The sequence below is a fragment of the Tenrec ecaudatus genome, chromosome 18 (assembly GCF_050624435.1).
Source record: "Tenrec ecaudatus isolate mTenEca1 chromosome 18, mTenEca1.hap1, whole genome shotgun sequence".
NCBI lineage: Eukaryota > Metazoa > Chordata > Mammalia > Afrosoricida > Tenrecidae > Tenrec > Tenrec ecaudatus.
The window spans coordinates 10,513,730-10,541,598 of NC_134547.1; the positions used below are offsets into that span (position 1 = coordinate 10,513,730).

At 44.2% G+C, this 27,869-nt stretch overlaps 1 protein-coding gene across 2 annotated transcripts; it reads left to right on the forward strand.

Moving 5' to 3' along the window:
• The first annotated feature begins 361 nt into the window (after positions 1-361).
• Positions 362-26,162, forward strand: LOC142431561 (uncharacterized). 2 transcript variants are annotated; one of them, XM_075536575.1, is made up of 4 exons: positions 362-504; positions 8,709-8,770; positions 9,432-9,558; positions 21,299-26,162. In XM_075536575.1, the coding sequence occupies exons 1-4, from the start codon at positions 441-443 to the stop codon at positions 23,761-23,763; spliced, it is 2,718 nt and encodes a 905-aa protein (XP_075392690.1). In that variant the 5' UTR covers positions 362-440; the 3' UTR covers positions 23,764-26,162. The 2 variants fall into 2 exon arrangements, with proteins under 2 accessions (XP_075392690.1, XP_075392691.1); XM_075536576.1 differs by having other exon boundaries at positions 21,302-26,162.
• Positions 26,163-27,869: the final 1,707 nt, after the last annotated feature.

Consider the following 27,869-nt stretch of genomic DNA (forward strand, 5'->3'; position numbering starts at 1 on the left):
ACAGGAGCGGCCCGGGAGGCCCCGGGAAGGTGCCCTTTCCTGGCAGGACCCAAATCCGAAGCCCTCTCTGACATGCTTTCCCTGGCTTCTTCCCGGGTGTGAATTCTTCCCGGAGGGTGAGCTGTTCCGTGGCCGTGGCCATGGCCGTGGCGGTGGACCGAGACACTTCCCGCCGGACTCCAGAAACCAGTCGGGTCCGCGCAGACCTGGGCCCCGACCCAGTGGGTGCTGAGCGGAGCGAGAGACGGAAGCCGGAAGCTTCCAGGAAGGTTTGGGGGGTGAGGGTGAGGGTGGGGGTGGGGTCGGTGACGCAAGTAGGGGAGAGGGTGGGGGCGGGGCGGTGACGCGTGCAGGGGGGAGGGCGGGCCTACGCGCGGCCGTGGGGGCTTTGTGCTTGGGTCGCACGCAGCCTTGCAGTCCGTCAGCTTCGGGGCGCCACTATGACCTGCCAGCCCCGGTCGGGCACGGCCGCCCGAGGGGCCTGGGCGCCGGCAGATGCTCCCGGTGAGTCTGGGGGCGGCCGTTCCCGGGGAGAGCGGCTGCTCGCAGTGGGGTTGGCCCAAAGAGACCAGCGAGTCAAAATGGCGATAAGGCATTTGGGGCGCGAGCCACGCCGGCAGGTGAGGCGGGCCGTGGGCGACCTGGCCTCCGGGATGACCCGCCCGGGCGACAGACCCTCCATAGATGGTCCGCAGCCTGTCTGGAAGCGAACCCGTGATGACCAGGCTTTCCGCAGCCGGGCTTGGGTGTAGGTTGCTTGCATCGGGCGTCTGGTGGGGGCATTTGGGTTCTGGAAAGAGAAGGGCCAGACTTGGCCAGCTGAGCGTCAGACTGTGGCGATGTGGCGCGACGAGGCTCCAGGCTCCACAAAATTGAAATGTGACAGCCCGTCCGTTGCGGCCGGATTCCTTTGAAACGTAGGAAGTTTGGACAAACGAATCCATCCAGGGATGGGAGGGCATTTTGAATCGCAATGGATCCTGAGATTTTAAGGGACTGCACGACCCAAGGAGGTCCTGTTTTCTGTGCGCTGTGCCCTCTTTGTCCTCCAATGGAGATTGTTTATGAACACAAACGTGTTGAACATTACCTGGAGCCTGGCACAGAGTTTGGCGTATAAAAACGGCTTGCTTTTCTTTGAATTTTTGAAGCAGTTTTGGAATTTGTAGACTGTTTCCTCTGTAAAGGACTTGGAGGAATAAATTGAGAATTTCAGAACTCCCACAGATCTGTGTCCTTGGCTGCAACAATGATGGGCACCTTATATGCCGGCAACATAGTCACCCTGAACACATAATCAGCTCTTTCCCTGTCCAGGTGTTTTTCAGTGGGTCATGTTCAGGATTGAGCCATGTTGGACTTTGAAAATCAAAATGAAGTGTGTAACTAGAGTGCCTAGTGAGTGTAGTTGGCATTCACACAATTCCTTTATTCTCAGTTTGAATCCTGGTTGGTTAGTGCTGGAAATGCCACTTGTGATGTGTTCTCTCTTCTTGGAGTGGGTTTCAGCGCCTAGTGACGTTGTAGGGTCTGTTAGAACTGCTCTGTGATTTCCCAAGACAAATTCTTTAGCAGAGAAGAAAGTGTGGTCTTTTTGAGATGAATAATCTGTGCACTTACCATAAATTAATCATACCTGATCTTTAAAGATGGGATAGTTTGTGATCTGGAAAACAACTGAGGCTTAGACTATAATTCTCCAGAGTTGCTGGATAATGTCACATCAGCCCATTCCTGTGTGTTAATCTCCTCTGGAGGCATGATATATATTGTGTGCTTCCTGAGTGACATGAATTTTTACAGCCATCCCATTCTTGGTATGCTGTGTGTAACATGAGTGTGCCTAGCCAGGGTAGGTTCCCAATGTAGCCCCCTGTGGGTGGGTGTGTGGCTAAGGATATAAAATCCCAGAGTTCTGGGTGGGGAAGGCTTCATTGTATTTCTGGGTTTGAAAGAATTCAAGTTGTCTTTGCCTATGGAGATTCGTTTGTTGGTTTAGTAGCTGTATACAAGCCAAGAGGAAACCTTGTGGCCTCTTTTAAGTTTTCAGCTAGTCCCAGCAAGTCCGTGGTTTCAAAAGCCCTGCCACTCCAAAGGATACAGATAGGGTGGGCTACCATAATAATGTATAGCTTTGTAAACTCTATAGGTCCTTGGCATTTTTTTCTCAACAGCATTGCTGTGAGTCTGAATGGACGGAGAGGTGGTGTGTAGGTTCAGGATCCACCCCAGGTGATCCTGGAGCTGGAACAAGATGGGAAGGGGTGGGGGGGGCGGGGAGTGGTCTTGATGTCTCTGTGTTCTGTGCTTTGATTTGTTGCTTGGGTTGGAAGTGACCATGACATTGATTTGAGATCCCTGGGGCACTGGAGGGATATTATGGAGGAGTGGATTGAGTGGAGGAGACCTTCGGGAGTGGGTGTGTAAAGTACTTGACTACTAACCAAAGTGTTGACCTTTGACCCCACAAGTGGTTCCTTAGAAGAAAGATATGCAAATAAATAAATAAATAGAAGAAAGATATGCCAGTCAGCTTTTTATTTTGTTTTACTTATTTTTAATCATTTTATTGGGGGCTCTTACAACTCTTATCACAATTCATATATCCATCCATCTTGTCAAGCACATTTGTACATTTGTTGCCCTCATCATTCTCAAAACATTTACTTTCCATTTGAGCCCTTGCTATCAGCTCATTTCCCCCCTCCCTCTTCATTCCCCATCCCTCATGAACCCTTGATAATTTATAAATTTTTATTATTATGTCATATCTTACACTGTCCAGCTTCTCCCTTCACTCATTTTTCTGTTGTCCATTCCCAGCCAGTCAGCTTTTATAAAATGCATGGTGGAACCTGTAAGGGACAGTGTCACTCTGCCCGAGAGGGTTGCTGTGAGTCTCAATTGCTGTAGCCTCTTTCGTCTGTGGTTCTGGAATATGATGAAGTTTACTGTATGGTTAGGTCACATCGGCGGAATTACCTGGCTTTAGATGAAGGCCCGCTGAAGAAGTGACCTTGACACAGTGTGCACCGTGACTGCTTGCAGTGTACACGATTCTCTTTATGGCCATTCAAGGGGTTCTGGGAGTCACCTTAGTTGTTACAATTGTTCTGTGAGTGAACCAAATAGGAAGCTGCTTCTTTCTCTAAAGATGTACAAGTTCCAGAAGCTTGTCTAGAGTCAGTGTGAGTTGGCACCCACTTGATGGCATTGACCTCTTCTGTGTTGAGGGTGATGGTGAATGGAAGCAAGTGGCTCAGGAGAAGCGTGTCCGTGTCTTGGTTTCCCCTCTGTAGAATATTTGCTTCTTGGGGACTTAGCGGTGTTAGTAATGGTACCGATTCCTCCTCGCGTTGCCTCGTTGCCTCATCGAGCCGCACTTTGTTCTCTAGAGGAGGTGACAATCCTGTTGACAATCCTGTTGAACTGCTCCTGAATTAGTGACGGCAGGGTGTCCTTCCCTGTTTCACTGAAGTCCCAGACTTCTCTTCCTCCCAAGGAAACAGTCCTATTAAGAAAGAGTAACCTAGCCCGTGCCCTTCTTTTAAACAGTTCACACTTATGTACCCAAGGTAGTCTTATTTCTGTTTACTTTGGAATGCTCCAAATTATTGCAGTGGAGACTTTCATTCTAAGTGGGAAGAGTTACAGGACACCCTTGGATGATCTCATGAGCATTAGTCTCCCATGTTCCTTCCATGTAAACAAGGTCCTCCCCAAGGAATGAGTTTGCTGTTGTTATTTTTCCTTATATATTCTGAGATGCTGCATTAAAATGCATGTCCAGGCAGTGTACAGAGAATTGCTGCTCATTTCTGTGATCAGGAAGAGGGATAATGTTTGTTGCTCTTTCAAAAGTAATTTCCAGTGAAGGAATGATTGCATAGAGATCAGTTTGTTACTTCTTATTGTACTTAACTATTGGGGTACATTGGGCCTTCTGGCTAGTAAGGGTAAATACCGTATATACTCATGTATAAGCCAAGTTTTTCAGCACACTTTTTTATGCTGGAATAGCCCCCCCCTCGTCTTATACTCGAGTTTGGGGGGTCCCACTTACCTGTTCTCTGGTGCAGTGTGGGTGTTCTCCGGTTTCTCCTGCTCATCTGTGGGTGCCTGCAGACTCTGTGGGTGGCCCGAGGACTGCTGAGATCACCGTTCTTTACTCCTGCACCCCGGCAGCCTCTGTGTTGGCCATGCGTACTGGGCAAGAACCTGCCTGCTTGTGTGTGCTAGGACCTGGGGTGCACTGCATTCTTGTGAAATGAATGTCGGATGCGGCCACTCTTCTCTGGGACTGTGACCAATGACGTAGCCTTTCCAGTCTTACCTGTGCTTGGTCATGCCCCCGCCCCCTGCTCAGCCAAAGCATTGCTGAATGCAAGTACCGGTATATCTCTGGTCTTGGACATACAGTCCGTTTATTTACAGTACTTAGTCTGCTATTTTTTATTTTCTTATTAACCTTTACCTGGACCCAGTGTTGACTATGCTCGCACAGAGCAGCCTGTGTTGGGGTTCATAATATACACGCTGCATTGTGTACGCAATGTGTTACTGCATGTGTTGCGTTCGCATTTCCCATGTACATGCAGTAACACAGTGCGCACAACGCAGTATGTAGATTAGGAGCCCTAACACAGGCTGCTCTCTGCAAACAGTCATGTCATCACATTCTGGAATATCTTCAGCCTGTGCTAGGCTTCAAACTACACAAACTATACAAGCTGCATTGTGTACATGCTGTAACGCAGTGTATGCAGTAATGCAGCACAAGCAGTAACACAGTGTGTGTAGTATGAACCCTAACACCGGTTGCTGTATGTCATGTCATATGATGACATAGTCATGTCATCACATTCGGGAATATCATCACACCAAACTCTCCAAACCCTGAAGTATTGTCAGCTCCCTGGTGATCCAACATGTTTTGGGTCTCATGGTGTCTTTTGAGTGAGACTCCTTTGTGGGGGGCAGGGTATCTGTTTTCCATGGTGAAGTCTATCTGCCTTGCTGAATTCTATTGCCAATTGATTTTACTTATTTATATGTATAGTTGTCTGGATACCACCGTTTTTACAGTAAATTGACCTCTTTTAAGAACTATAGGGCTTCTTTTTGGAGTAGGGCTTATGGTATATTTTGAGAATTCAATCGCTGTGGTCTGGCTTTCTTTTTAAAAAAATTTTTTTTATCCAGTTAGGGATCTCAATCCTTCTAATCCTGGACCAAAACAAAAACACAGGTCATATGAAGCTGGTTTTAAACTTAAGGTTGCGTCAAGAGCAACAACAGTATTGCAAGTAGGGAATTTTGTGTTGATGAAAAAAAAAAGGTGACGAGTGGCAGAAAATAAAACTGACTTGGAAATAATTCCCAAGGCAAATGGGACTCTAGAGACTGAATTGCTTAAATGGATTATGGAATGTCGTCAAAATGGTTACTGCATAACACACATGGGAATTCACTTACATGCCCTTCAAATGGCTAAAGACGACAAATTAAAAGCACAAGGTATTGAAATTTTTGTTGTGTCAGCAGGATGGTGTACCCCACTTCATGAATAGGTTTGCCCTATGTTTGTGGCAAAGAACAAAGATTTCACAGAAGTTGCCAAAAGACTTGATGAAAAAGTGATGTCATTTCATTCGTTCATCTTAAAACAAAGAAGGATCCATAACTATGACCCGGGAGATAGTGGGAATATGGATGAAACATCTATGACCTTTGATCTTCCAAGCAACAGAACTGTGGCAAGTTTGGGACACAAATTATTTTACTCAGAACCACAGGAAATGAAAAGAAAAAAAAACATTTCACAGTTGTTCTGTCATGCTTGGCTAATGGAACTAAGCTGTGACCTATCATTATTTTGAAAAGCAAGACCTTGCCTAAAAAGGTCAAATTCCCACCATGAATTACAGTGCACGCACATATTAAAGGCTGGATGGATGAAGACCAACAGAAAAATGACTGGAAGAAATTTGGAACGGACGACCAGGAGCAGCCTTAAAGAAAAAACCATCCTTGTTAGTTTGGGATATGTTCAGAGCCCACACATTTGGTGACATCAACAAATTGGCAAAGTCTTCTCAAAGTACTTTGGCTGTTATTCCAGGAGAGCTTATGTATTGCAGGCTCTGGTTGTGTGTTTAAATAAACCTTTCAAAGACCACGTGCAAAAGACGTGGCATGAACGGATGTCATCTGGTCAAGCCCGACTGACAAAAGTTGGAAATCTGATGAAGCCTGACATAGAACTGATAGCAAAGTGGGTTCATGATGCCTGTGAAGAGATTCCAGAGGACATGGAGCAGCGCACCTTCAAGAAATGTGGCATCAGTGATGCTGTGGATGGCAGTGAAGACACCACTTTGCACGAGAACGACAGCAGTGAGGGTGATGACTGCGGACTCAGTGATGACGGCAGTGTCCATGCTGAGCACCCCACACCAGCTCCAACTGAAGCTCTGTGTGGACAGACAGACAGCTGAGGAGCAGGAGTCCAGTTTGGAAGGATGTTAACTGTTGTGTTTCAGCTTGGTCGCTGATTAGGCTAAGATTCAGGTTGAAGGTATTGGAGCCACAGCTGAGTACTGTTTAAAGTTGCTGTTGATACCATATGGTTTGTGTTGACCCTCTTTCCACTTACAGAGCTAGTTTACGGTTTTTCTTTGAAAGAAATATTCAAAAACATTCAACCTACCGATGCCTCAATTAATGTAACTTTATTGGCATCTATTTTTAATTTTGAAATGTACCAGTAGCTGCTGCAGAAATGTACCAGTAGCTGCTGCATTTCCCACCGTAGGCTTATACTTGAGTCAATAAGTTTTCCCAGTTTTTTGTGGTAAAATTAGGTGCCTTGGCTTATATTCGGGTCGGCTTATACTCTAGTGTATACGGTACATAGCCGGTTGAATATTTTTAGAGGCTTGTAAGGATGGTAGTACTCTTCATTCTACCATTGGGTACGCAACTCTCATTTAGGGTGGGAGAACCCATGGATCTCGATTTCCATGTACACATTGTGGGGACAACTTTGGGCACATCATTGATTCAAGTTAAGCCCAGGAATTAGTAATCAACTTGGTTTGATACAGGCTGTACAGATTAGGATGGTTGTATGATTCCTAGAAATTGTAGTGATTTTAGTGGTGGACCAATTCTTAGAGCATACCCTCCTCACCCCCGTGAACAATGGTTGTCCAGTACGCTCTGGTGGCGCATCCAATAAGCATTGCTCTCCTTACCGCAGGGTGTGCAGTTCATGCCAATCCTCTGTCCTGTAGTAGAGAGATGACACTGTGTGCTCTGATACAGGTTTATAGTGGCAGACGCTCTAAAGACAAGTTGTGCTCAGTCCTATGGGGTTGTTGTGAGTCAGAATTGACGTGATTCCAGTGACTGGGTGTCTTCATTGGGAAAAAATGTGGACTGCCCAGGCAGTGCACACAAGTAGATTCAACAACTTTTTGAAAGGTGGGTCATTCAAATCCACACAGTGGAGGCTTGGAAGGTTGGAAGGTAAGCCTGACCTTCAGGTACGGAGATATCACAGACTTGCAAACTTTTGGAGCGCTTCTTTCCTCATATCTTAAGTTAGAATTGACGCCAGGGAGTTCGCACCAGCAACAAGGTGGGCTGAAATGATGTTCTGGGTAGTACATCTGCAATCATTCTGAAGGTGACATTGCCTTCTAAACTACCTCCTATACCAAGTGAGTGCTAGACTGTGACGGGATCATGTGACATACACAAACACACACTAGGAGGTTATCTTTGTAGAAGTCCTAGTGGCTGGGATCGACTCACTTCAAACCTCCAGATGTCTTTTAGAACTAGGACTTGGGGAGTTGAACACAAGTGGAACTTTGAACATAGCGAGACAAAAGCTTATGTCTTCATGACCCAACTGTCGGTTGGGTGTTTCAGGGTCTCTTTTCCCAAAGGCATTGAGCTGTATTCTGTGTCCTCTTAGCAGAAACTGATCTTGGACATGAAAATGGAACCTGAGCTGTAGAGACTTACAGGCACAGTAAAGTTTGGCAGGTAAAAAACTCGTACTAGGGGACATATTTCAAGGCTTCTAGATGAGAAACGAATCAAGGTGGAAACTGCAGAGCGACTGCCTGCCCTCCGCTTCTGTGAATAAAGGCTGAGGAGGGTGTGAGAGGACAGGATGGCTGCAGGAGAGACCTGAGTGTAGAGCGCACATAAGGAATCCAACAACCGCAGCCTTCATCTTGATCCCCAAGGTCCTGGATGCTTAGAAAAGGAGGAACCTTATAACTAAGGTCTTAAAAAGTCACCCAGTCAACAGAAATCCATCTGGAAAGGAAATTGATGCCAAGTGGTCCCGTCATGGAATTTGAAGGTTATCCCTTGACGTCATTTAGGCCATCACATTGCTTGGTCCCTTCTGTCCAGGAAGAGCAGAGCTTTGAGAGGATTTTATCTTCAAAGATCAGCGAGAGTGTGGAAACCGAGGAGAAACGGTCTCAGAAAAATAAGGGAGAAGGTGTGAGTTGTTGAGGGTCTGCAGAGGGAAATAGAGGGACCAGCGCTATAGATTCAGGTTGAAGGTATTGATGGCCACAGCTGAGTAAACTGACTGCTTCTTTGTAACCCAAGCTAGATGAGTGGGAGCATTGTGGTGGCGTCCAATCTCACTGCTTCTGTTTCTTTTCTTTTTTTATATATAGATATAGACTTCACGTCTACGTCTACTGACTGGCTCCCAGAGGAGGTGAAGCCCAACATCATGGTGAGTTGGCACTACCCTTGATGTTGTGGGTAGGTGCCCTTGAGTCTGCTCCAACCCATTGAAACCCCATGGACAACAGAGGGAAATAGTGCCCAGCCTGCACCATCCTCTCCGTTGTTAAGTTTGATCCCAATGTTGTAACCATTTAGACTGCCTGTCTTTGTCTAGGGTTTAAAACTGTTGCTTGTTTGTTTGTTTTTATGTTTTGTGTTCCCACTGTCCTCCATAGCCTTCTACAGATTAGGTGTTGAGTTTAATTTTTTTCTGCTTGTTTTAAAATGTTGCTGTTTTTCTTTCTTTCTTGAATTGAGGTCACATGAGTTTTAAATGTTGAGTGTTGGAAGAGTCATTGAAACATTAAATGTTGGACCTCACACACACTCCAGCCACAGGATGTGGTTTGTGCATCACTGATGCTCCCCATAGATTGTGCCCCACAGAAGTCCTATCATTGTAGAATGGCTCATGGGGTCTTGTCCCAAGACCATGGGTCCAGCCATATTCAGCAGAATTGCCATGGAGAACTCTGTTCTGAAAGGCTTAGATGACGGTCTTTAGATCCTGATGCACCACCACCACCCCCGGCCCCCCTCCAATCCTTCATTAAACTCCTTTCACTGGAAAAGCTGATGTGGATTCCATGTTCATTGATTCATTTTAGGAACCTGTTACACTGGAGGACGTCACAGTTGTCTTCACAAAAGCAGAGTGGAGTGGACTGAGCTCTGAGCAGAGGGCTCTGTACAAGGAGGTGATGCTGGAGATTTACGGGATTCTGCTCTCATTGGGTGAGGATGAGCCTCTCTTCGTTCCCTTTCATTCGTAGATATTTATTGATCACCTACTATGTGCCACTGCAGTTCTCATGAGTTAGTTGAAAGGTTGAAGGTTTAAAATGCCAAGTTGCTATAATGTGAATCATGGAAGAAGTTGTGGGGATGTTTTCCCCTAAAGATTTACAACCACAGAATCCCCATGGGCCATTCGACAATGACAGGACTTCTGTGGGGCACAATCTATTTTTGTTAGTTTTGAGTTCATGATCAAAGGGTTTCTAAAAAACAAACAAACAGGTCACAGTGCAAGTTAATAATGCTCAAGCTACAGCTATTCAGTTAGGATATGTTGCAAAGTTCTTTCAGGGCTGATAATAAATGTCCAAAGCGCGTGCCATTCTGCTGTGTGTCTCATACTGATGGAGCTCCACTCTCCCTTCCTGGCTCAAGAAATCCAGCTCCCCTCCCAGGGCCCAGCCTCATGGCCCAAATCCCTCCCTTTATTGCTCTGTGGGCTGAGAAGTCCACCACTGTTTCTCATGTTGAGATTCCTGGTTGTGTTGCTGTTGATGCTACTCTTCCTCCCCCCTGGTGTCACAGCTGTTTTCTGGATCAAGGAAGTTCATTCCAGGACAAGCTCTACTCCTGACTCCTGTTGGTAGTAAGATTCCCCATGAAGCTTCTGAAACCTCATCTTAAAGGCAACAGGAGGGCAATCACAGTGAATCCTGTTAACCAGCCCTCACCACTGAATCCACTCAGTGTCTTCCCCCACCGTCTCTTATTTAGACCCTTCAGGAAGGGACCTTTAATGAGAGGGACAAGGATGATGGCTGGAAAAGCCACATTAATAACTGGCTGTCCTGCAGGAGTCTCTCCTGTTCAAGTTCTTGGTTGCATACCTTACTACGTACAGTTTTGTTGTAACATTTTTAATTACAAAAACCTCTTCCTATTCTGGATCTCTGCTGACATAAAACTTATTCCTCTTGATGATCTCTCATGGAGTTCTTCAGTTTTCTTTTTTCCTTCTTTGTAAATATTTTTTTCTTTTTTTTTGCTTGTTTTCTAGCTAACGAATCAATATTTGTTAATATTAAACTGCTTTGACCTTCCATTGACTTATTCCTATTATTGTGTCCTTTCATGGTGTGATCTATTTCTGACCTCATCTTCATCTTCTGGGTTTTTTTTAAATAATTTTATTGGAGGCTTGTACAATTCCATCCGTTGTATGTCAAGCACATTTCTACCTTTGTTGCCATCATCATTCTCAAAACATTTGCTTTCTACTTGAGCCCTTGGTATCAGCTCCTCATTTTCCCCTTCCTTCCCCTCCCTCCCTCCTGAACCCTTGATAATTTATAAATTATTATTATTTTATCATATCTTACACTGTCTGATGTCTCCCTTCAACCACTTTTCTGTTGCCCGTCCACCAGGGAGGAGGTTATATGTAGATCCTTATAATCAGTTCTCCCTTTCTACCCCACCTTCCCTCCACCCTCCCAGTATCACCACTCTCACCACTGGTCCTGAAGGGATCATCTTTCCTGGATCCCTGTGTTTCCGGATCCTCTCTGTACCAGTGTAGCCAGATTTGTAAGGTAGAATTGGGATCAGGATAGTGGGGGGGGGCGGGGCGGGGGCGGGGAGATCATTTAGGAACTAGAGGAAAGTTGTATGTTTCATTGTTGCTACACTGCACCCTGACTGGCTCGTCTCCTCCCCGTGACCCTTCTGTAAAGAGATGTCCTGTTGCCTACAGATGGGCTTTGGGACTCCAATCTGCACTCCCTCTCTTTCACAATGATATGCTTACTTGTTCTTTGATGGCTGATAACTGATCCCTTTAACACCTCGTGATCACACAGGCTACCAGTATGCTTCTTCCATGTGGGTCTTGTTGCTTCTGAGCTAGATGGCCGCTTGTTTACCTTCAAGCCTTTAAGACCCCAGATGCCATATCTTTTGATAGCCGGGCACCATCAGCTTTCTTCACCACATTTGCTTATTTACCCACTTTGTCTTCAGCAATTGTATTAGGAAGGAGAGCATCATAGAATGCCAGTTTAATAGAACAAAGTATTCTTGCATTGAGGGAGTACTTGAGTGGAGGCCCAATGTCCTTCTGCTACCTTAATACTAAACTTATAAATATATGTACATAGATCTCTTTCCCCATCATCATATATAGATATATTTACATATGTACATGCTTGTATTCAGACCTCTATAAATGCCCTTTGCCTACTAGCTCTTTCCTCTATTTCCTTTTACTTTCCTCTTGTCTCATTATCATGCTTAGCCTTCATTTGGGTTTCAGTAATTCCTCTCTGTTACATTGCCCTTGATCAAGCCCTACCAGGCTTCTTACACCCTCCTTGCTACTGATTTTGGATCACTTGTTGTTCCCTTGTACCTGGGTTGGTCAACACCACCTCCTTTCCCCCACCTCCTCCTCTCCCATGTCCCCCTGGAAACATCGATTGTGCTGTTTTCTCCTCCATACTGTTCATCCAGCCTATTTTATCTAGATAGACCTGCAGAGATAATAATATGCACACAAAAACAAGACATAGCAAAACAAAGTGACAGAAGGAAACAAAATGACAACAACAAAAAACAATTGAAAACATTAAAAATAATTTAAAATTTTTTATATATCATTTTACTAGGAGCTCATATAACTCTTATGACAATCTATACATACATTAGTTGTGTAAAGCACATTTTTACATTGTTTTACTGTTTGTTTTTGTTTTAAACATTTTATTAGGGGCTCATACAACTATAAAAAAATTTTTTAAAGGAAAACCTGTAACTAGTTCAAGGCCTATTTGTTAATCTCTAGAAGTGTCCTCTAGTCAAGTAAGATGGGGTGCTCCACCCTGGCCCCAAAGTTTTCCTTGATACATTTTGCCTCAGTGTGGTAGGGCAGGACTGGGCCAATCCCGACACTGTGTCTCCAGTGTTGTCCCCCGTAGGGCCATGGGTCAGCAAGGGATGTCGTGTCTCATAGTGGGGCCAGCCCTATGGTCCAATCTGTGCATTGACTGTTCTGAGCACTGATGTCGTCTTCAAGGCTTGGTGAGGCAGGCTGCACTCCACTCTCTCTTCCTCCTCCTTCATTTGCTCCCATGTGCTCTGATCAGACATGTCCCTCTCCCCGAGCTGCAGCTTCAGTGCCGTCTTCTAAAGTAAATTCTTCTGGGGAGAGAGGTGGCTGTCCACATAGTTGTGATTGGAGCTGGGCCCTCAGCCCCTTCCAGTGGCTCCCTGCTCCATGCCGGCACGCTGCATTCACATCCCACAGTACCGGGTTGAAGTCTGGTCCCTCTTTCTCTGTGGAGATATAAAAAATACACCCCGTCCCCACCCTTGGGTGTGTTAGTGCCCTGTTCCCCTGCTACATATTTCTGTCTTTTTTCTCCCCCCGCCCTTTTTAGTTAGCTACCATATGTACCCCTGGATTTGGTCTGGCCTCTGACACACTACCTGGACCTCACCCCTTTTGCATTTTTTTTTTAGCTTATCTCAGTAGAGTCATGTTGTACTTGTCCTTTTATGCTTGGCTTACTTCACTTAGCATAATTGTCTCCAGTTCTTCCCATGCGGCAATATGCTTCATGCATTCATCAGTATTTTCACAATGTGTAGTATTCCATTGTATGTATTTACCACAGTTTTTAATCCATTCATCTGTTGATGGAAATTTATATTGTTTCCAACTCCTTACAATTGTGAGCTGTGCCGTAATGAACACTGGAGCACAGATGTCTGGCTGTGGTTTGTTTCTTACCTCTTCTGAGTATATGCCCACTAGGGGGAATTTCTGGGTCATATGGTAGCTCAATTTCCATCTGATTTAGAAATCACCAAATCGATTTCCATAATGGCTGTACATGCCTACAGGTCCACCAGCAGTGAATGAGAGTTCCTATCTCACCATAGCTCCTCCAACTTTTGTTGCTTTCTGATTTTTTGAATTGGGATATCTTTGAGAATGTGAGGTGGTATCTTATCTCATCGTTGTTTTAATTTGCATTTCTTTATGGCTAATAATTGGGAACATTTTTCATGTTTATTAGCCATTCGGATTTCTGCCCCTGTGAAACTTCTGTTCAGATCTTTTGCCCACCTCCTCAGTAAGCAGTTAGTTTTTTCTCTTATTATAAGCTTGCAAAGTATTTTAGATTTTATTAATAAGTCCTTTGTCTGATGTGTCATTGCTAAAGATGTTTTCCCAGTCTGTGGGCTCTATTATTACTCTCGGTGAATTCTTTCAATGTACACAGGTGACTTATCTTCAGTATATCCCATTTGTCAATTTGTGACTCCTCTGTATTTGTATCCTCCCCTATTTCTGATAGCTTATGTATTCCCTGTGCCAAGCTTCTCGGGTTTCTCCCAATTCCCTTATTAATGGACCTAATTGTTTGGGGTTTTACCTCAAGGTCTGGGATCCACCTTGAGGTTAGTCTTGTGCATGGAGTGAGATAAGGGTCTTGCTTAAGTTTCCTCAGGTATACATTTTTTTCCCAGCACCATTTATTGAAGACAGCATCTGCTTCCCATTTGATTTTTTTGGGACCCTTATCAAAAATTAGTAGCCTGTATGCTGAAGTTTTTATTTCTGGGTCTTCAGCTCTTTTCCATTGGTCTGAATATCTGTCGTTATACCAGAACCACACTGTTTTGACTACTGTGGCCGTATAATACGTGCTAAACTGGTCATGTGGAACAAGTCCTCCCACTTTGTCCTTCTTCTTGAGGAGTTCTCTGCTAATTCTTGGCTCCTTCCCTTTCCATATGAAGTTGGTAATCAGTGTTTCCAATTCTTTGAATAAGGATGGTGGTATTCGTATTGGGATAGCATTAAACTTATATAGTGCCTTGGGCAGAATTGACATCTTTACAATATTAAGTCTGCCAATCCACGAGCATGGGATGTTCCTCCATTTGTTGAGGTCACTCTTGGTTTCTTATAGTAGTGTTCTGTACTTTTCCTTATACAAATCTTTCATTGTTTTAGTCAGGTATATCCCTAGATATTCAAATTTGTGTTTGCCTATTATAAAGGGTACTGCCTTTTTAATTGCCTCTTCTGTGATCTTGTGTGATGTGTATAACAGACCAATAGACTTCTGTTTGTGGATCTTGTAACCTGCCACTCTGCCATATTCCTCTATGGCTTCCATCATTCCACTTGTGGAGTTTGGGGGGGGGGGTGGTTCCATATATAAAACCATATCATCTGAAAATAGCAATACTTTTGCCTTTTCCTTCCCCAGGCGAATACATTTGGTGTCTTGACCTCCATCTGAGATAGTCTAGGGAAGGATTGTGTTTCCAAGTATTTATCCATGTCTTCCAAGTTGTTGAATTCGTTGGAGTACAGTCCTTTGTAGTACTATGAATCATCCTTTTGACTTCATTAGGGTCCATTGTCATGTCCCCTATTTCATCCCTCATCCTTGCAATTGACATTTGTTCCTTGCTTTCTTTGTTTAGGTTTGCCAGTGGCTATCAATTCTGTTAATCCTTCCAAAGAACCAACTTTTAGCTTCATTTTTCCAATTTTCTTGTTTTCCCTCTCCCATTTCTCAGCTCTGATTTTTATTATTTCTACCCTTTTGATATTAGTGGGATTGTTCTGTTGACTCTGTTCTAATTGGTTTAAATTTTGTGCTAGCATATCAACCACATTTCTCTCTTCTTTTTTCATGTGTGCATTTATTGCTATCAACCTTCCTCTGTATCCCAAAGGTTTTGGTACGTCATATTTTCATTGTCATTGGTTTCTGGAAACTTCCTGATTTCATCTCTGATCTGGTCCAATACCCATTCCTTTTGCAGTAGATAATTTTTCATCCTCCAATTGTTAACCCTTGTTTTCTTCACCATCCTTCTGTTGATTTTCCAGCCTTGTGGCACAGTGATCAGAGCGAGACATCTGTATAATCTCTAATGTGATTGAATTTTCTCAAGTTCTAATTTACTTGTGTCCCAGCGTGTGGTCTGTCTTCGAGTATGTGCCATGAGGGCTTGAAAAGAATGTGCATTTGTTTGCATTTGGGTGGAAAGCACTAAAAATATCAGGTCAATTCGTCCAATTGTGCTGTTTAGAACTATAACCTTTTTGAGTTTCTTTCCCAGTAATCTGTCTTTTTCAGAATGTAGTGTATTAAATTAACCTACTATAATTGTTGAGTCCCTGATTTCTTTTCTCATCTTTTGGGGGATTTGATATATGAATTTTGCAGGTCTTTCATTGGGGCCACTTATGTATTATGATCACTGGTTCTTGGTGTACTGCTCCCTTGAGCATTATATAGTGCCCCTTCTTGTCTCTTGTTATGGCCTGTACCTTGAGATCAATGTTGTCAGATATTAAAACTGCTACCCTGTTGTTTTTCTCATGGCCATTTGCCTGGTATATTTTTCTCCAGCTTTTAATTCTCAACCTGTTTTTGTCTGCAAGCTTGAGATGTGTCTCCTGTAGGTAGCAGCTGGATGGGTTATGTTTTCTGAGCCAATCTGTTAGCCTCTACCTTTTAATGCCTGAGTTCAGGCCATTGATACTCAGTGTTATTAAATCCATCTGTGGACTCTTGTGATGTCATCTTGTACCTTGTATGTTGGAAAAACTTACCTATCTTATCCGTGTGTGTGGTGGGGTGTGTGTGTGTGTGTGTGTGTGTGTGTGTATGTGTGTGTGTAGTTCATTCTTGCCTTCTTTCCACTATTGAGATAATGCTATCTTGGAGGCTGTTTTCTCTTTGTTGCTCTATGGGTGGAGTTGTTCTATGAGATGGTCTCTTATTTGTACGCAGTAGGTGTTGATCTTTTACCCATACTGGATCAGCAAGAATATTTTGTAAGTCTTGGTTTCTTCTTATGTATTCTTTGAATTTTTCCTTGTCTGGGAAGAATCTTACTTTTCCATCTATCTTAGTAGATAATTTGGCAGGGTATGGTATTCTTGAGTTCGTGTTATTTTCTTTCAATTTTTGGAATATGTTACTCCATTCCCTCCTATCTTTCATTGTATCTGCTGACTGGTCTGAATAATACTCTTATTTGGGCACCTTTATACGTGACTATTTCCTATTCCCTAGCTGCTCTTATGATCTCCTTTTCCTCATAGTTGGATAATTTATATATGTCTCTTGGTGACTTCTTCTTGGGATTTAGTTTAGCTGGTGTTCTTTCAGCCTCTCGAATGGTTGCCTGAATTTTATTTATTAAGTTGGGAATGTTTTCCTCTAAGAATCCCCTGTGTTTTCACTGTTGCCTTCATTGTTGTGTCTTGTTCTTGTAGCCCAATTATTCTAATATTGCTCCTATTCATAACATCAGATATGGCTCTCAGGATTTCTTCAGCTTCTCTGATTGTCTTATTTGACTTCTTTTCCCATTTGTTGAGGTCTGCTTGGTTATCCTTAGGTCACTGGTGCGGTTCTCTGTCTCCTCCAGTCTGTTGGCAAAGCCTGTCAATTTGCCATTGGATTTTGTTCATTTCCCTTTGGTGCTTTGACTTTTTCCTCCTCTATAATTTCATCATTTTTCTGTATTGTTTCCCTTATATCCTGTATGATTCCAAGCAGCATTTTGAAAATTTCTTTCTGTGGCAGGTTAATAGCTGCCTCTTCTGTACACATCGTTAGGTTCATGATTTCTTCTAGCATTGTCTTCTGTTTCTGTTGCTTTTTTTTGTTGAGACTGGTTGCTGTTTACTGGTTGTTGTAGAGGAGCCTGGAGCTATCTTACAGAGTTGAAGAGCACTGGCCTCTCTCTTGGGGGACTTATATGAGTGTTCTACGAACTACCTGCAGGTAACTACACTGGGGGTTGGGGTATCATTGTATCTTCCTGTAGTTTCACTCTTACCCTAGCCAACCAGTATTCTGTTATTTGGAATGTGAGTTAGATAGTCCTCTCATGGGACGCTGGTTAGGTGGTTGTGCCCCACGAGGGTGGTGTTTCACTGGCTGATGTCTATGTAAGCCATAGTGGTGTGTTTCATAGTGCTCGGAACGCCTTGGGTGGCATGTGGTTTTCCTCTGCAATTAGAGTGCTGCAGAGTGCGTGTGGGTGTGCCTTCCTTGGTGTAGAGCACTGTAACTGGCAGGTGGAATTACCTTAGTCAGACAGCACCCATAGAGGTTTAGCAGATGTTCCCGCAGCATCATGGAGCACCACCGAGTGCAGGAGTTCCCTGAGTCACTTGTAGAGCCTCGGGGTTTAGACTTGAGTTCCCCCAGCCATTTGAAGGGGAAAACTCCCAGCTTCTTTGGGTATGGAGGGGGACTGGATTTACCCAGTTGTGTGTCAAGCTAATAAATTCAGACGGAAGCTCCCCCAACTGGGCCTTCAGAGTTGCCCAAGGCAGATGGGAGTGGCCTGGAGGCTGATAGTACCTTTTGAAAGGGAAGGGAAAGGAGAAAACAAAGACAGGAGTAAAAATACCAAGCAAACTAACACGCACCCACACAAAAAAAGGCAAAGACAGAAAAGTAAAAACAGTCAAAGAAAGAAAACAAAAAAGGAAAACTGAATTTGCTGAGACTGACAGGAAAGAGAGAAGTGATGGAAGAAGAGGAGAAAAGAAGAGATAACTGGGCTTATTGTCCTATCTAGACTGCTAATGCCCTAATAGTTCAGGTTTTCTGTTTTGTGTTGTTTTTCCCCCCTGCCCAGCTAGAACAGAATTAAATGGGCTCCCTGGCTCTGGGCTCTGGATCTGTGCTCAGTTAGAAACTGTGATGTGCTACAGAGGATCTTTGTTATGTTGAAAACCTCCAGGCACTGTATTCTACCTTCTGGCATTCCTTAGCACGGGCTTCCTTATTATGCATGTTAAGTGTATTAAGTGACTCCTTCTGCCTGGTGCCTTGCAGTTGAACAATGATCCTGAGATTTGTCGCTTTTGTCAAGAAAATTTTTTTTCTCTGCTTTTTATATTGGGCTTATGAGGTTCCGATTTGGGGGCTGTCATGCTGACCCCCAGAGGGGGAGATCCAGCTTATCAGAGAGGTTGTTTTCTTCTCAGTCAACTGGAACTGAATTCGCCCCCTGCACTATGACTATCTGCTTATTTTCTGCCACTCTGTGACCTGGCTCAGGTAAATTCCTGCTTTTTCTTCTACTCCCAACCTATGGCTACCTGCCAACCCCACTTCCCAGGCTATGAGCTCAAGGCAGCTAACAGCGCAGGGAGCTGTGTGTGGTTCTCCTCGCGTCTGGGATTATGTCCCCTTTAGGGTGTCAGCCTAGGGAAATCACTACTCACTTTGAAACTAGGGAGTAGGTAGCTTTTCGGCTGGAGCCCACAAGCCCAGCACGCAGATCCTGCAGCAATGTAGTGCACCTTTGCTTCACTTTGTAAGTGGAAATCACCAAAAAGTGGGGTTCAGGACAGACCTTCATATCCTAGTTCTAATTTCAGGACTCCACCTCCCAGTCTCCTTCACCTTACCTCCCAATTTTCTGGTCTGGCAGCAGGAGGAGCTCCAGGCAAGTGAGTCTTAACGAGATGCCATCTTCTTCTATCTCCCCATCTTTTATATTTTTTGCTTTTTTTATGTGCTTTCTATTTTTCATTTGTCATTTCCTTCTTTTATTTCCCTAAATTCTTCTGAAGTTTTCTTCCATGTCTCATTTTTTTTCTTTTGTTAATTGTTCCATAAACTGTTTCATCAGTATCTTTTATAAAACTCTTGAAGGAATCCAAATACTATTTTCATGAATTCTTTATCAAGTAATCCATTAGCATTCCTCTGAAAGGGTTTCTGACTTTGTATTTAGGTTGCTTGTTTAAGTTACTCTGTCTTGTTAGTTCCTGTTTTACTGGCTCCCCACCCCCCAGAGGTATTGTGTTGGTGCCATATTTGTATATAATGGATGCTTATATCGTGCTTTTGTTCTAGGTACTTTTCTGCTGTTGTACATCATAGAGCATGTGAGCTTGTGCACAGTTCCGTCTGTGTTCCTGCACAGTTGAGTGTGGGTTTGGCTGGTGTTGGCCATGTCTTTGATGGTCAGGTGTAGCATGAGGAACAAGGGACAAAACCCACCTAATGGGTCTGCAGGAGAGTCAAGGTGGCTGTTCTATTTGTTGCGTGTTCCTTTCCTCTGAAGCTCAGGGTTCCGGGGTTCTCATCCGATCACTCATGCCTTTGACCACAATGGTCTGTTTAGCATTGCTGCCTCCAGGACACAATCTATTTGGTGACAACAAATGAGTTTGGTGTTCTCTTTGTCGGAGATCCCTGGGGGAGGCTCACAGTTGCACTCCACTGCGAAGTATAGGTTAGTGATTCAGAGCCTGCCAGTGGCCACACTGGAAGCCTTGTGGCACTGTGCTTCCCTCAGGAATAGTGCCCACAGGGCCCTGTGGATGAAGTAATAGGAATTATATCGACAGAAAAGCAGCCTATTAGAGCAGTTCCATTCTATAACCGAGGTGGTGTTGACGTTGAATTGGAATTGACAGGATGCCCTATCATTTAGCATTGTGAGCATTATTGGCCTTAGTTTCCTTCATGCACAAGATAACTTGGTAGACACTAAACACAAGTACATAACGGTAAAGCTAACAAAACCTGTTCCCACTTGACGTCCCTTCAAGTAAAAAGAGACAGAGTACAAGCAATAAGCCTCATAGATGTGAGGACTTCAAAGAGTTTATTCAAGAGGTAAGTTATATAAACTTCATTCTTATCCTAAGCCCATCCTTATGGAAGCCTCAAAAACAAACAGCTAATCCTTCCTAAACTGAGTCTTGTGGACAGGTAAGTTTGTCGATGCATTTTTTGTGTGTTTTAATAAAAATTACTTGACAGGAAAACAAAACAAAAAAATTAATTGACAGGGAAAAAATGTCTTATGACTTCCACAGCAAATTTTGTTTGAAAGAGCTACATGAGAACTGTGAAGTTTATGCCTAATGATTTCCGTTTAGTGTTGCAGCTGTTCAGTGAGGTTGAGCCATGTCCGACTCACCGCAACCCTGTGTAGAACAGAGGGAAACTCTACCCAGTCTTGCATCATTGATGCTCCATCCGAATAAGAGAAATCAGCAGGAACATTGTCTTCCTGGAGAAGTATTCTCTGGTGACGCATCGGTGGCAATTTTCTGCTAAAGCTTTCCCTAAAGCAGTGGTTCTCAACCTGTGGGTCATGACCCCTTTGGGAGTCAAAGAATTCACAACAGTAGCAAAATGACAGTGATGAAGAAGCCATGTAAATAATTCTATGGTGGGGGCAGAGGGCGTCACCAGAACATGAGGAAGTGTAGTAAAGGGTCATGGCATTAGGAAGGTTGAGAACCACTGCCCTAAAGCACGTGCTGATATTCTTTGGTCCTTGTGGAGAAAACTGAGAAAGTGCTTTGAGAACCTGACTGACACACACTGCGCTTAGGGATTTCAACAGAAAGTAGAATTAATCTATAGGCTAATGTCCAGTGTGACATATGACCATGGTTACCTACTGTCAAGTGAATTCGACCCATGAGGACCACACTTACACAGCAGAGGCCCACTCCGTGGAGTGTTCTAAGCTGTGTCCTATTGAAATGAGATGTCTAGGCCTGTTTTCAAAACCAGTAACCTTACAGCTGTTTTCCCTTTATCTATTTGTCCTACCCAGGGACTCCCTCAGTCAGAGGCTGTGTGTCATGAGGGAAGGCTGACAGTCCAGGCACGTTGACTCATGGCTGTTCTAATGAAAAACTTTCTCTCCTCAGCAGAAACACAGCAAGAAAACTCCTATTCCTCCAGCCTCTTACATATCCCTTGTCAGCAAGTCCTCAGCCAACATCTACTTCAGGTGTCCCAAGGCCTGTGTGATCAATATCAGAGTTTCTGGAGCGAAACAACTGAGAATCAGGAGCACGACATCACGCCTAAAGGCTTGCGTGTGAGGACAGTGGACAGAGGGACTTCAATGGAGTCCTTTAATCCTACCCAGGAATGGTCAGTAGGTACTAGAGATGGCCACCCAGGGGCAGGTCTGGAGCCCAGCTCATTCCTAAGACTGTCATCTATGCGAACAGATGGAGTCTTAAAGGAATTGGACACCTCAATGTTTGGAGCAGTCAACCGTAGAGAGAACGGACCAGATTGTGCCCACAGGGCCAGTGGAAACACAAGCCAGAGCTCCGTTCTTCATAAGGAGCCCCATGTGTGTCAGGAGTGTGGGCGAGCGTTTATTTACAAGGCGTATCTCATCCAACACCAGACGATACACTCTGAGGAAAAGCCCCATGTGTGCAGAGAGTGTGGGCGAGCCTTTGTTTGGAAGTCAAGTTTTCTTAGACACCAAAAAAGACACACGGGAGAAAAGCCACATGTGTGCCAGGAGTGTGGGCGAGCTTTTCGAGAGAATGCAGATCTCACCAGACACCAAAAAGTACACTCCAGTGAAAAGCCACATGTGTGCCAGGAGTGTGGGCGAGCTTTCGGCAGGGAGTCGGATCTCCTCCTCCACCAGAGGACACACTCTGGGGAGAAGCCACATGTGTGTGAGGAGTGCGGGCGGGCCTATAAATGGAAGTCAGAACTCATCAGACACCAGAAAACACACACGGGGGAAAAGCCACACGCATGTGAGGAGTGTGGGCGAGCCTTTCTTTGGAAGTCAAAACTCATTAGACACCAGAAAACACACACCAGGGAAAAGGTACGTGTGTTCAAAGAGTGTGAACAAGCATTGTTTTTTAAGTCAGAGGTTATCACGGACCAGAAAACACCCACTGGGGAAAAGTCACATGTGTGCAATGAGTGTGGGCGAGCCTTTCTCTGGAAGTCAAACCTCATTCAGCACCAGAAAATACACACTGGGGAAAAGCCACACGTGTGCAAGGAGTGTGGGCGAGCCTTCCTTTTGAAGTGGCAGCTTATCACACACCAGAAAAGACACTCTGGGGAAAAGCCACACGTGTGCAAGGAGTGTGGGCGAGCCTTCCTCTTGAAGTGGCAGCTTACCATGCACCAGAGGAGACACTCTGGGGTGAAAACATATGTATGCATGGAGTGTGGGCAAGCCTTCTTTTGGAAGTCAAATCTCACTCACCACCAGAAAAGACACACTGGGGAAAAGCCACACGTGTGCAAGGAGTGTGGGCGAGCCTTTCTTTTGAAGTCGCAGCTTACCATGCACCAGAAAAGACACACTGGGGAAAAAACGCATGTGTGCCCACAGTGTGGGCGATCCTTCTTTTGGAAGTCAAATCTCACTCACCACCTAAAAAGACACACTGGGGAAAAGGCCTATGTGTGCAGGGAGTGTGGGAAGGCCTTTCATTTTAATTCAGAGCTTCTCATGCACCAGAAAACACACACTGGGGAGAAACCACACGTGTGCCAGCAGTGTGGGCGGGAATTTCTTTTCAAGTCGCAGCTTACCAGGCACCAGAAAACACACACTGGGGAAAAGCCACACGTGTGCAAGGAGTGTGGGCGAGCCTTTCTTTGGAAGTTGCAGCTTAACATACACAGGAAAAGACACACTGGGGAAAAATCACACGTGTGCCAGGAGTGTGGGCGTGCCTTTATGTTAAAGTGGCAGCTTACCCTGCACCAGAAAAGACACACCGGGGAAAAGCCATACGTGTGCGAGGAGTGTGGCCGAGGCTTCCTTCTGAAGTCACATCTTATCACACACCAGACCACACACACACTGCAAAAACCACATGTGTGCCAGGAGTGTGGGTGTGCCTTCCTGTGGAAGTCACAACTTAACATACACAAGAGAAAACACTCTGGTGAGAAACCACACGTGTGCCAGGTGTGTGGGCAAGCTTACAAATGGAAATCATCACTCCTTGAACACCAGAGCACCCACTCTGGGGAAAAGCCACATGTGTGCAAGGAGTGCGGGCATGCCTTTAAGTGGAAATCAAGTCTGTGGAAACACCAAAAAACACACACTGGGGAAAACCCACATATATGCAATGAGTGTGGGCGAGCCTTTAAGTGGAAATCAGGTCTCCGCACTCACCAGAAAACACACACTGGGAAAAATCCACACGTGTGCAAGGAGTGCGGGCTGACCTATAAGTGGAAATCTTCGCTCCTTGAACACCAGAGGAGACACTCTGGGGAAAATCCACATGTGTGCAAGGACTGCGGGTGTGTCTTCACATGGAAATCATGTCTCCGTAAACACCAGAAAACACACACTGGGGAAAAGCCACCAGTGTGCAAGTAGTGGGGGCAAACTTCATTTGGAAGTTACAGCTCCTCACACATCAGAAAAGGGGAGTGGGCGAACATTGAGGCAGAAGTCAAACCTTTGTGACCACCAGAGGATCCACTCTGGGGACACACCATGTGTGAAGCCAAATGATGTCATTTACATTATTTGCAAGCTACCTCTTGTAGGCCACAGATACCTCCTGTTTGTATAGTTCTAGCCAGTCATTTGGTAAAAAAAAAAAAAAAAAAAAAATCACAAAGACTGGCTCAAAGAATCCTAGAAAACCATTCCGTATATCTCCCAGATAGCACATGTACCATTAAGAATGCACAAAGAAAAAACTTCCTGAAGGTAATTCAAAAATGCTAGTAGCAGTGTTTCTTAATATATTGGGTTACTCTAACATGCTTAAGCACATAGTACATGCATGTGAGCAATACGTCTTAAAATACATGTTTAAGGACCTTGGAGTTGCTTTTAAATGATAATTACCATCTGGGCATCAGAAAGCACTGCCCGGTCTTCCCACATCCTCATGGTTGTTCTATGTTTGACTGTGGTGTCCCTGCTGTACAGCCACACTCTGGTATTTCCTGATAGCATGTCCGAAGTGCGTGAGATGAAATCTGGCATCTCTTGCCTCTGTTGAGGATCCTGGCTGTACTTCTTCTAAGACATATCTTGGTAAACGTGGGATGGACATTCTGTCCCATAGTCCTTTCAAGAAAATAGCAGGACACACACACCATAGCACGAGTTATATAATCGGTTCTCTGAAGAGAACCTTTTCATAGGATTTCCACTTATCACCCCCACAGTAAGCATGAAAACTAAAGTCAATGCAACTCGAAATAGGAGTCATGTAGGAATTGATACTTCACACTTTTCATTGAACCCTTGGGAACCAGGTGAAGCACACAGTGATAAATGGAAAAACGACTGCAAAATGGATGTTTCCATGTGGTTGATGGAAATTTCCATCAATGCCATCTTGTCCATAAGCCACATCGATAAATTAGCGAGCCACTTCCAGAAAGCCAAGCTGGACTCAGAAAAGCATGTAGATCAGGTCAAACACGGTGACGTTTGCTAGATTTTGGCCCTGTGTCCTTGATGACTTTCTCCTTAGGTGTTCTAATGCCGAAAGTTGTATTATTGATAACTTCAATTTTTAAATAAAGTATTTTATAGGAGGCTCTTTTCTTTTTAAAGAATGTATAAAAGTATTTAATAACAAAAATTCAAGAAGGCTACCCCCAATGACAAAATACATCAGAGATAAACCCCCAAAGGAAAAAACAAAAACACAGAAAATGTTGAAAACAGGACTGGCACAATGTCCATCTGAGAAGGAATCAACTGATAATGTTTTAACCATTCAAGTCAGGTTTATCATATGGAATGATTTATCTGTATTAACACCCAAGAAAATGTATTTGGGGAAAAGTTATTTAATAAGGGAAGGATCAATACCCACTTGTTTCTTTTCTTTTTCTAAGATACTTTTATTGAGGGCCCCAGTTTCTTTTCTTTTTCTAAAATACTTTTATTGAGGGCACTTAACGTCTCATCACAATCCATACATTCATCCAATGTATCAAGCACATTTGCACTTATGTCACCACCATCATTTTCAAAGCATTTTCTTCCCACTTGAGCCCCTGATATCAGCTCCCCATTTCTGCCCCCCTCATTCCCCCACTGGCCCTCCCTCACGAACCCTTGATAAGTCACGAACCTTTGATAAGTTATAGATTATTATTATTTTCATATCTTACATCGTCCTCAGTCGCCCCTCACCCACTTTCGCATTCATCCCTCTGGGAGGGAGTTATACATTGATCCTTGTGATTGATTCCCCCTTTGATGCTCTTACAATCCATACATCAATTGTATCAAGCACATGGGTACGTATGTTGGCATCATCATTTTCAAAACATTTTGTACTTGAGCCCTTGATATCTGCTTCTCTTTTCCCTCCCTCACTTCAATTATTATTTTGTACTCAATTTCTCCTTTCAATAAATCAGCAGTTCCTTGCCAAGTTTGTGCTGTGTTATTGAAGGCATACATATTTATGGTCATAATATTTTGTAGGTAAACAGACCCTTGTATAACTATGCGATATATATGCTTATCTCCTAGTAGGTTTTTGTATTAACACGAACTTGATACTGAGGGTTATACCTCTGCTGTCTTTTGGTTGATAGACATGCTAGTATTTTATCCATCCGCTCCCATTCAACCTATTTCTTTGCTTGGGTCTACAGAATGTCTCAGGGAAATTGTGTATAGTTGGATGATATTAAACCCATTCTAATACTCTATTTCCTTTGGTTCATTTACATCCCTTGCAATTATTGGTGAGGAGTGACTTATTTATGCCATTAAATAAAAAAAAGTGGCTCCAACAGTCTTTGTCCTTTTCCATGAATCTGCTTCTTATGTTCTGGTGGTTTGTTCCTTTTCTGTACATGCTCTGTGAAGCTAGACCCTGGAGAGAAGAAAGCCAGAGAGACCTGTATCTGTATGTATGTAGAGAGAGGTTATGACAAGAAACGGCTCACAATCATGGAGGAGGAGCTCTCACATTGTCTGGGGTCACTCCTTCAAGAGGGGGTAGGTGGAGGAGACCATCCACTAGAGGCAATAAATACAACATCAAGACAAGGCTGGATCAAAACAATGGACCACCCACAGGAATGGAAAGAGAATCTTGTGGTAAAATCAAGGCAAGAGCAGGGAGAGGAGCATCTACATCTTGGAGGAGGCACTGATAGTTCTGTTGGTGAGTACAGGGGTCATTGGGGGGAAGTAGCTGCCTATCAGGAAGGGATGCTAAACAAGGATTTTAGGGTACCTATGGGGACAGTGGTCCCAATTTTATGTTCCTAGGTAGACACTACGAATATATTTCTACCCAGTCCTCAGTGGCACACCATGGAATAAGCACCAAGATAAACTTGGACACTGACCTTGAGGACAGCATGGCATAACCCAGGGGCTGCACCGGAAGGCTTGCCTTGTAGTTGCCTGCACCCTTGGACTGAGGGATGGGGCACTTGAAAGGAAGAAGCAGGCTGTACAGACCTGTGGAAGTGGCATTTATTGGACCTTGCAGAGAACCCCAGTGGGTGTCCAATGGAAAGGGACACAGGCTCACCACATATTTAATACCTTGTTGCAATATGACAGGTTTGAGCTGCTGGTAGAGTTTTGAACTTGGAAGAACTGATCCAGAGAGTGTCCTCCTGGCACCAACCCCCATGCCTAGGGTAAACAGTGCAATTGAATGAGAGATCAAACAGTGGAGCAACAATGCAGGGGTCGCAGCTCACAGTGGAACTGTATTTGCATAGACTCCTCATGCCTACAGTGTCCAGAGTGATGTGTCATTGGAAAACTTGATGTTTCTGGTGCAAGTGCTTATACCCCAGGGGGATGACCGACAAGATTTTACTTTAATGATCCTATAGGCTTTCGTTTGTCTGCTTCTAGTTTGCTCGATTTTGTTGTCTGCTAGTTGGTTTGTTGTAGTTGTTGGGGTAGCTGGTCTTGTGGGGTTTTGAATTTGTCATCAAAGCAATTGTTACATTTAACCCAAATCATGTAGAGCCCAGAGACAAGCCGATGGATCCTGGGCCCCCATTAAACTCTAGCTCCAATCCAACAGTTAGTTCTGATAACAGGGCCCTGCTGCATGAAATGAGCACTGAAGGTAAGGGTGCTACAACAAAGTGTGGTGAAGAAAGCAGATGGTGCCCAGCTATCAATTTGAATAGTTTCTCAGGTCTTAACGGCTTGTATTCATACAAGCAGCCATCTAAGCAAGGAGTCAACTCAGTCCACATGGAAGTAGCACACCAGCTTGTGTGATCCAAAGATTACAATAATAAAATTCATATATGAAAAAGGGAAAAGTGTCAGCTAAAATTGTGAACACCCAATTTGTGAAAGGCTGTGAAGGAATGGGTGCCCAAACCCATCTTCAGAGTGTCTAATCAAATTAAGCCCCTGGCAGATCCTCTCTAGCCACAGGCAATGGTCTGGAACAACCTTACTATCAAACAAAAATTAAGTCCGATACTTGGTCAAGTGACCTTCCTCTAGACCCAACC

What these genes read in the sequence shown, in the direction of transcription:
- LOC142431561 (XM_075536575.1), top strand. Translation starts at nt 441, where the DNA reads ATGACCTGCCAGCCCCGGTCGGGCACGGCCGCCCGAGGGGCCTGGGCG. An exon ending in GGCGCCGGCAGATGCTCCCG is followed by an intron (nt 505 to 8,708) that starts GTGAGTCTGGGG and finishes TTTTATATATAG; the next exon opens with ATATAGACTTCACGTCTACG. An exon ending in AGGTGAAGCCCAACATCATG is followed by an intron (nt 8,771 to 9,431) that starts GTGAGTTGGCAC and finishes GATTCATTTTAG; the next exon opens with GAACCTGTTACACTGGAGGA.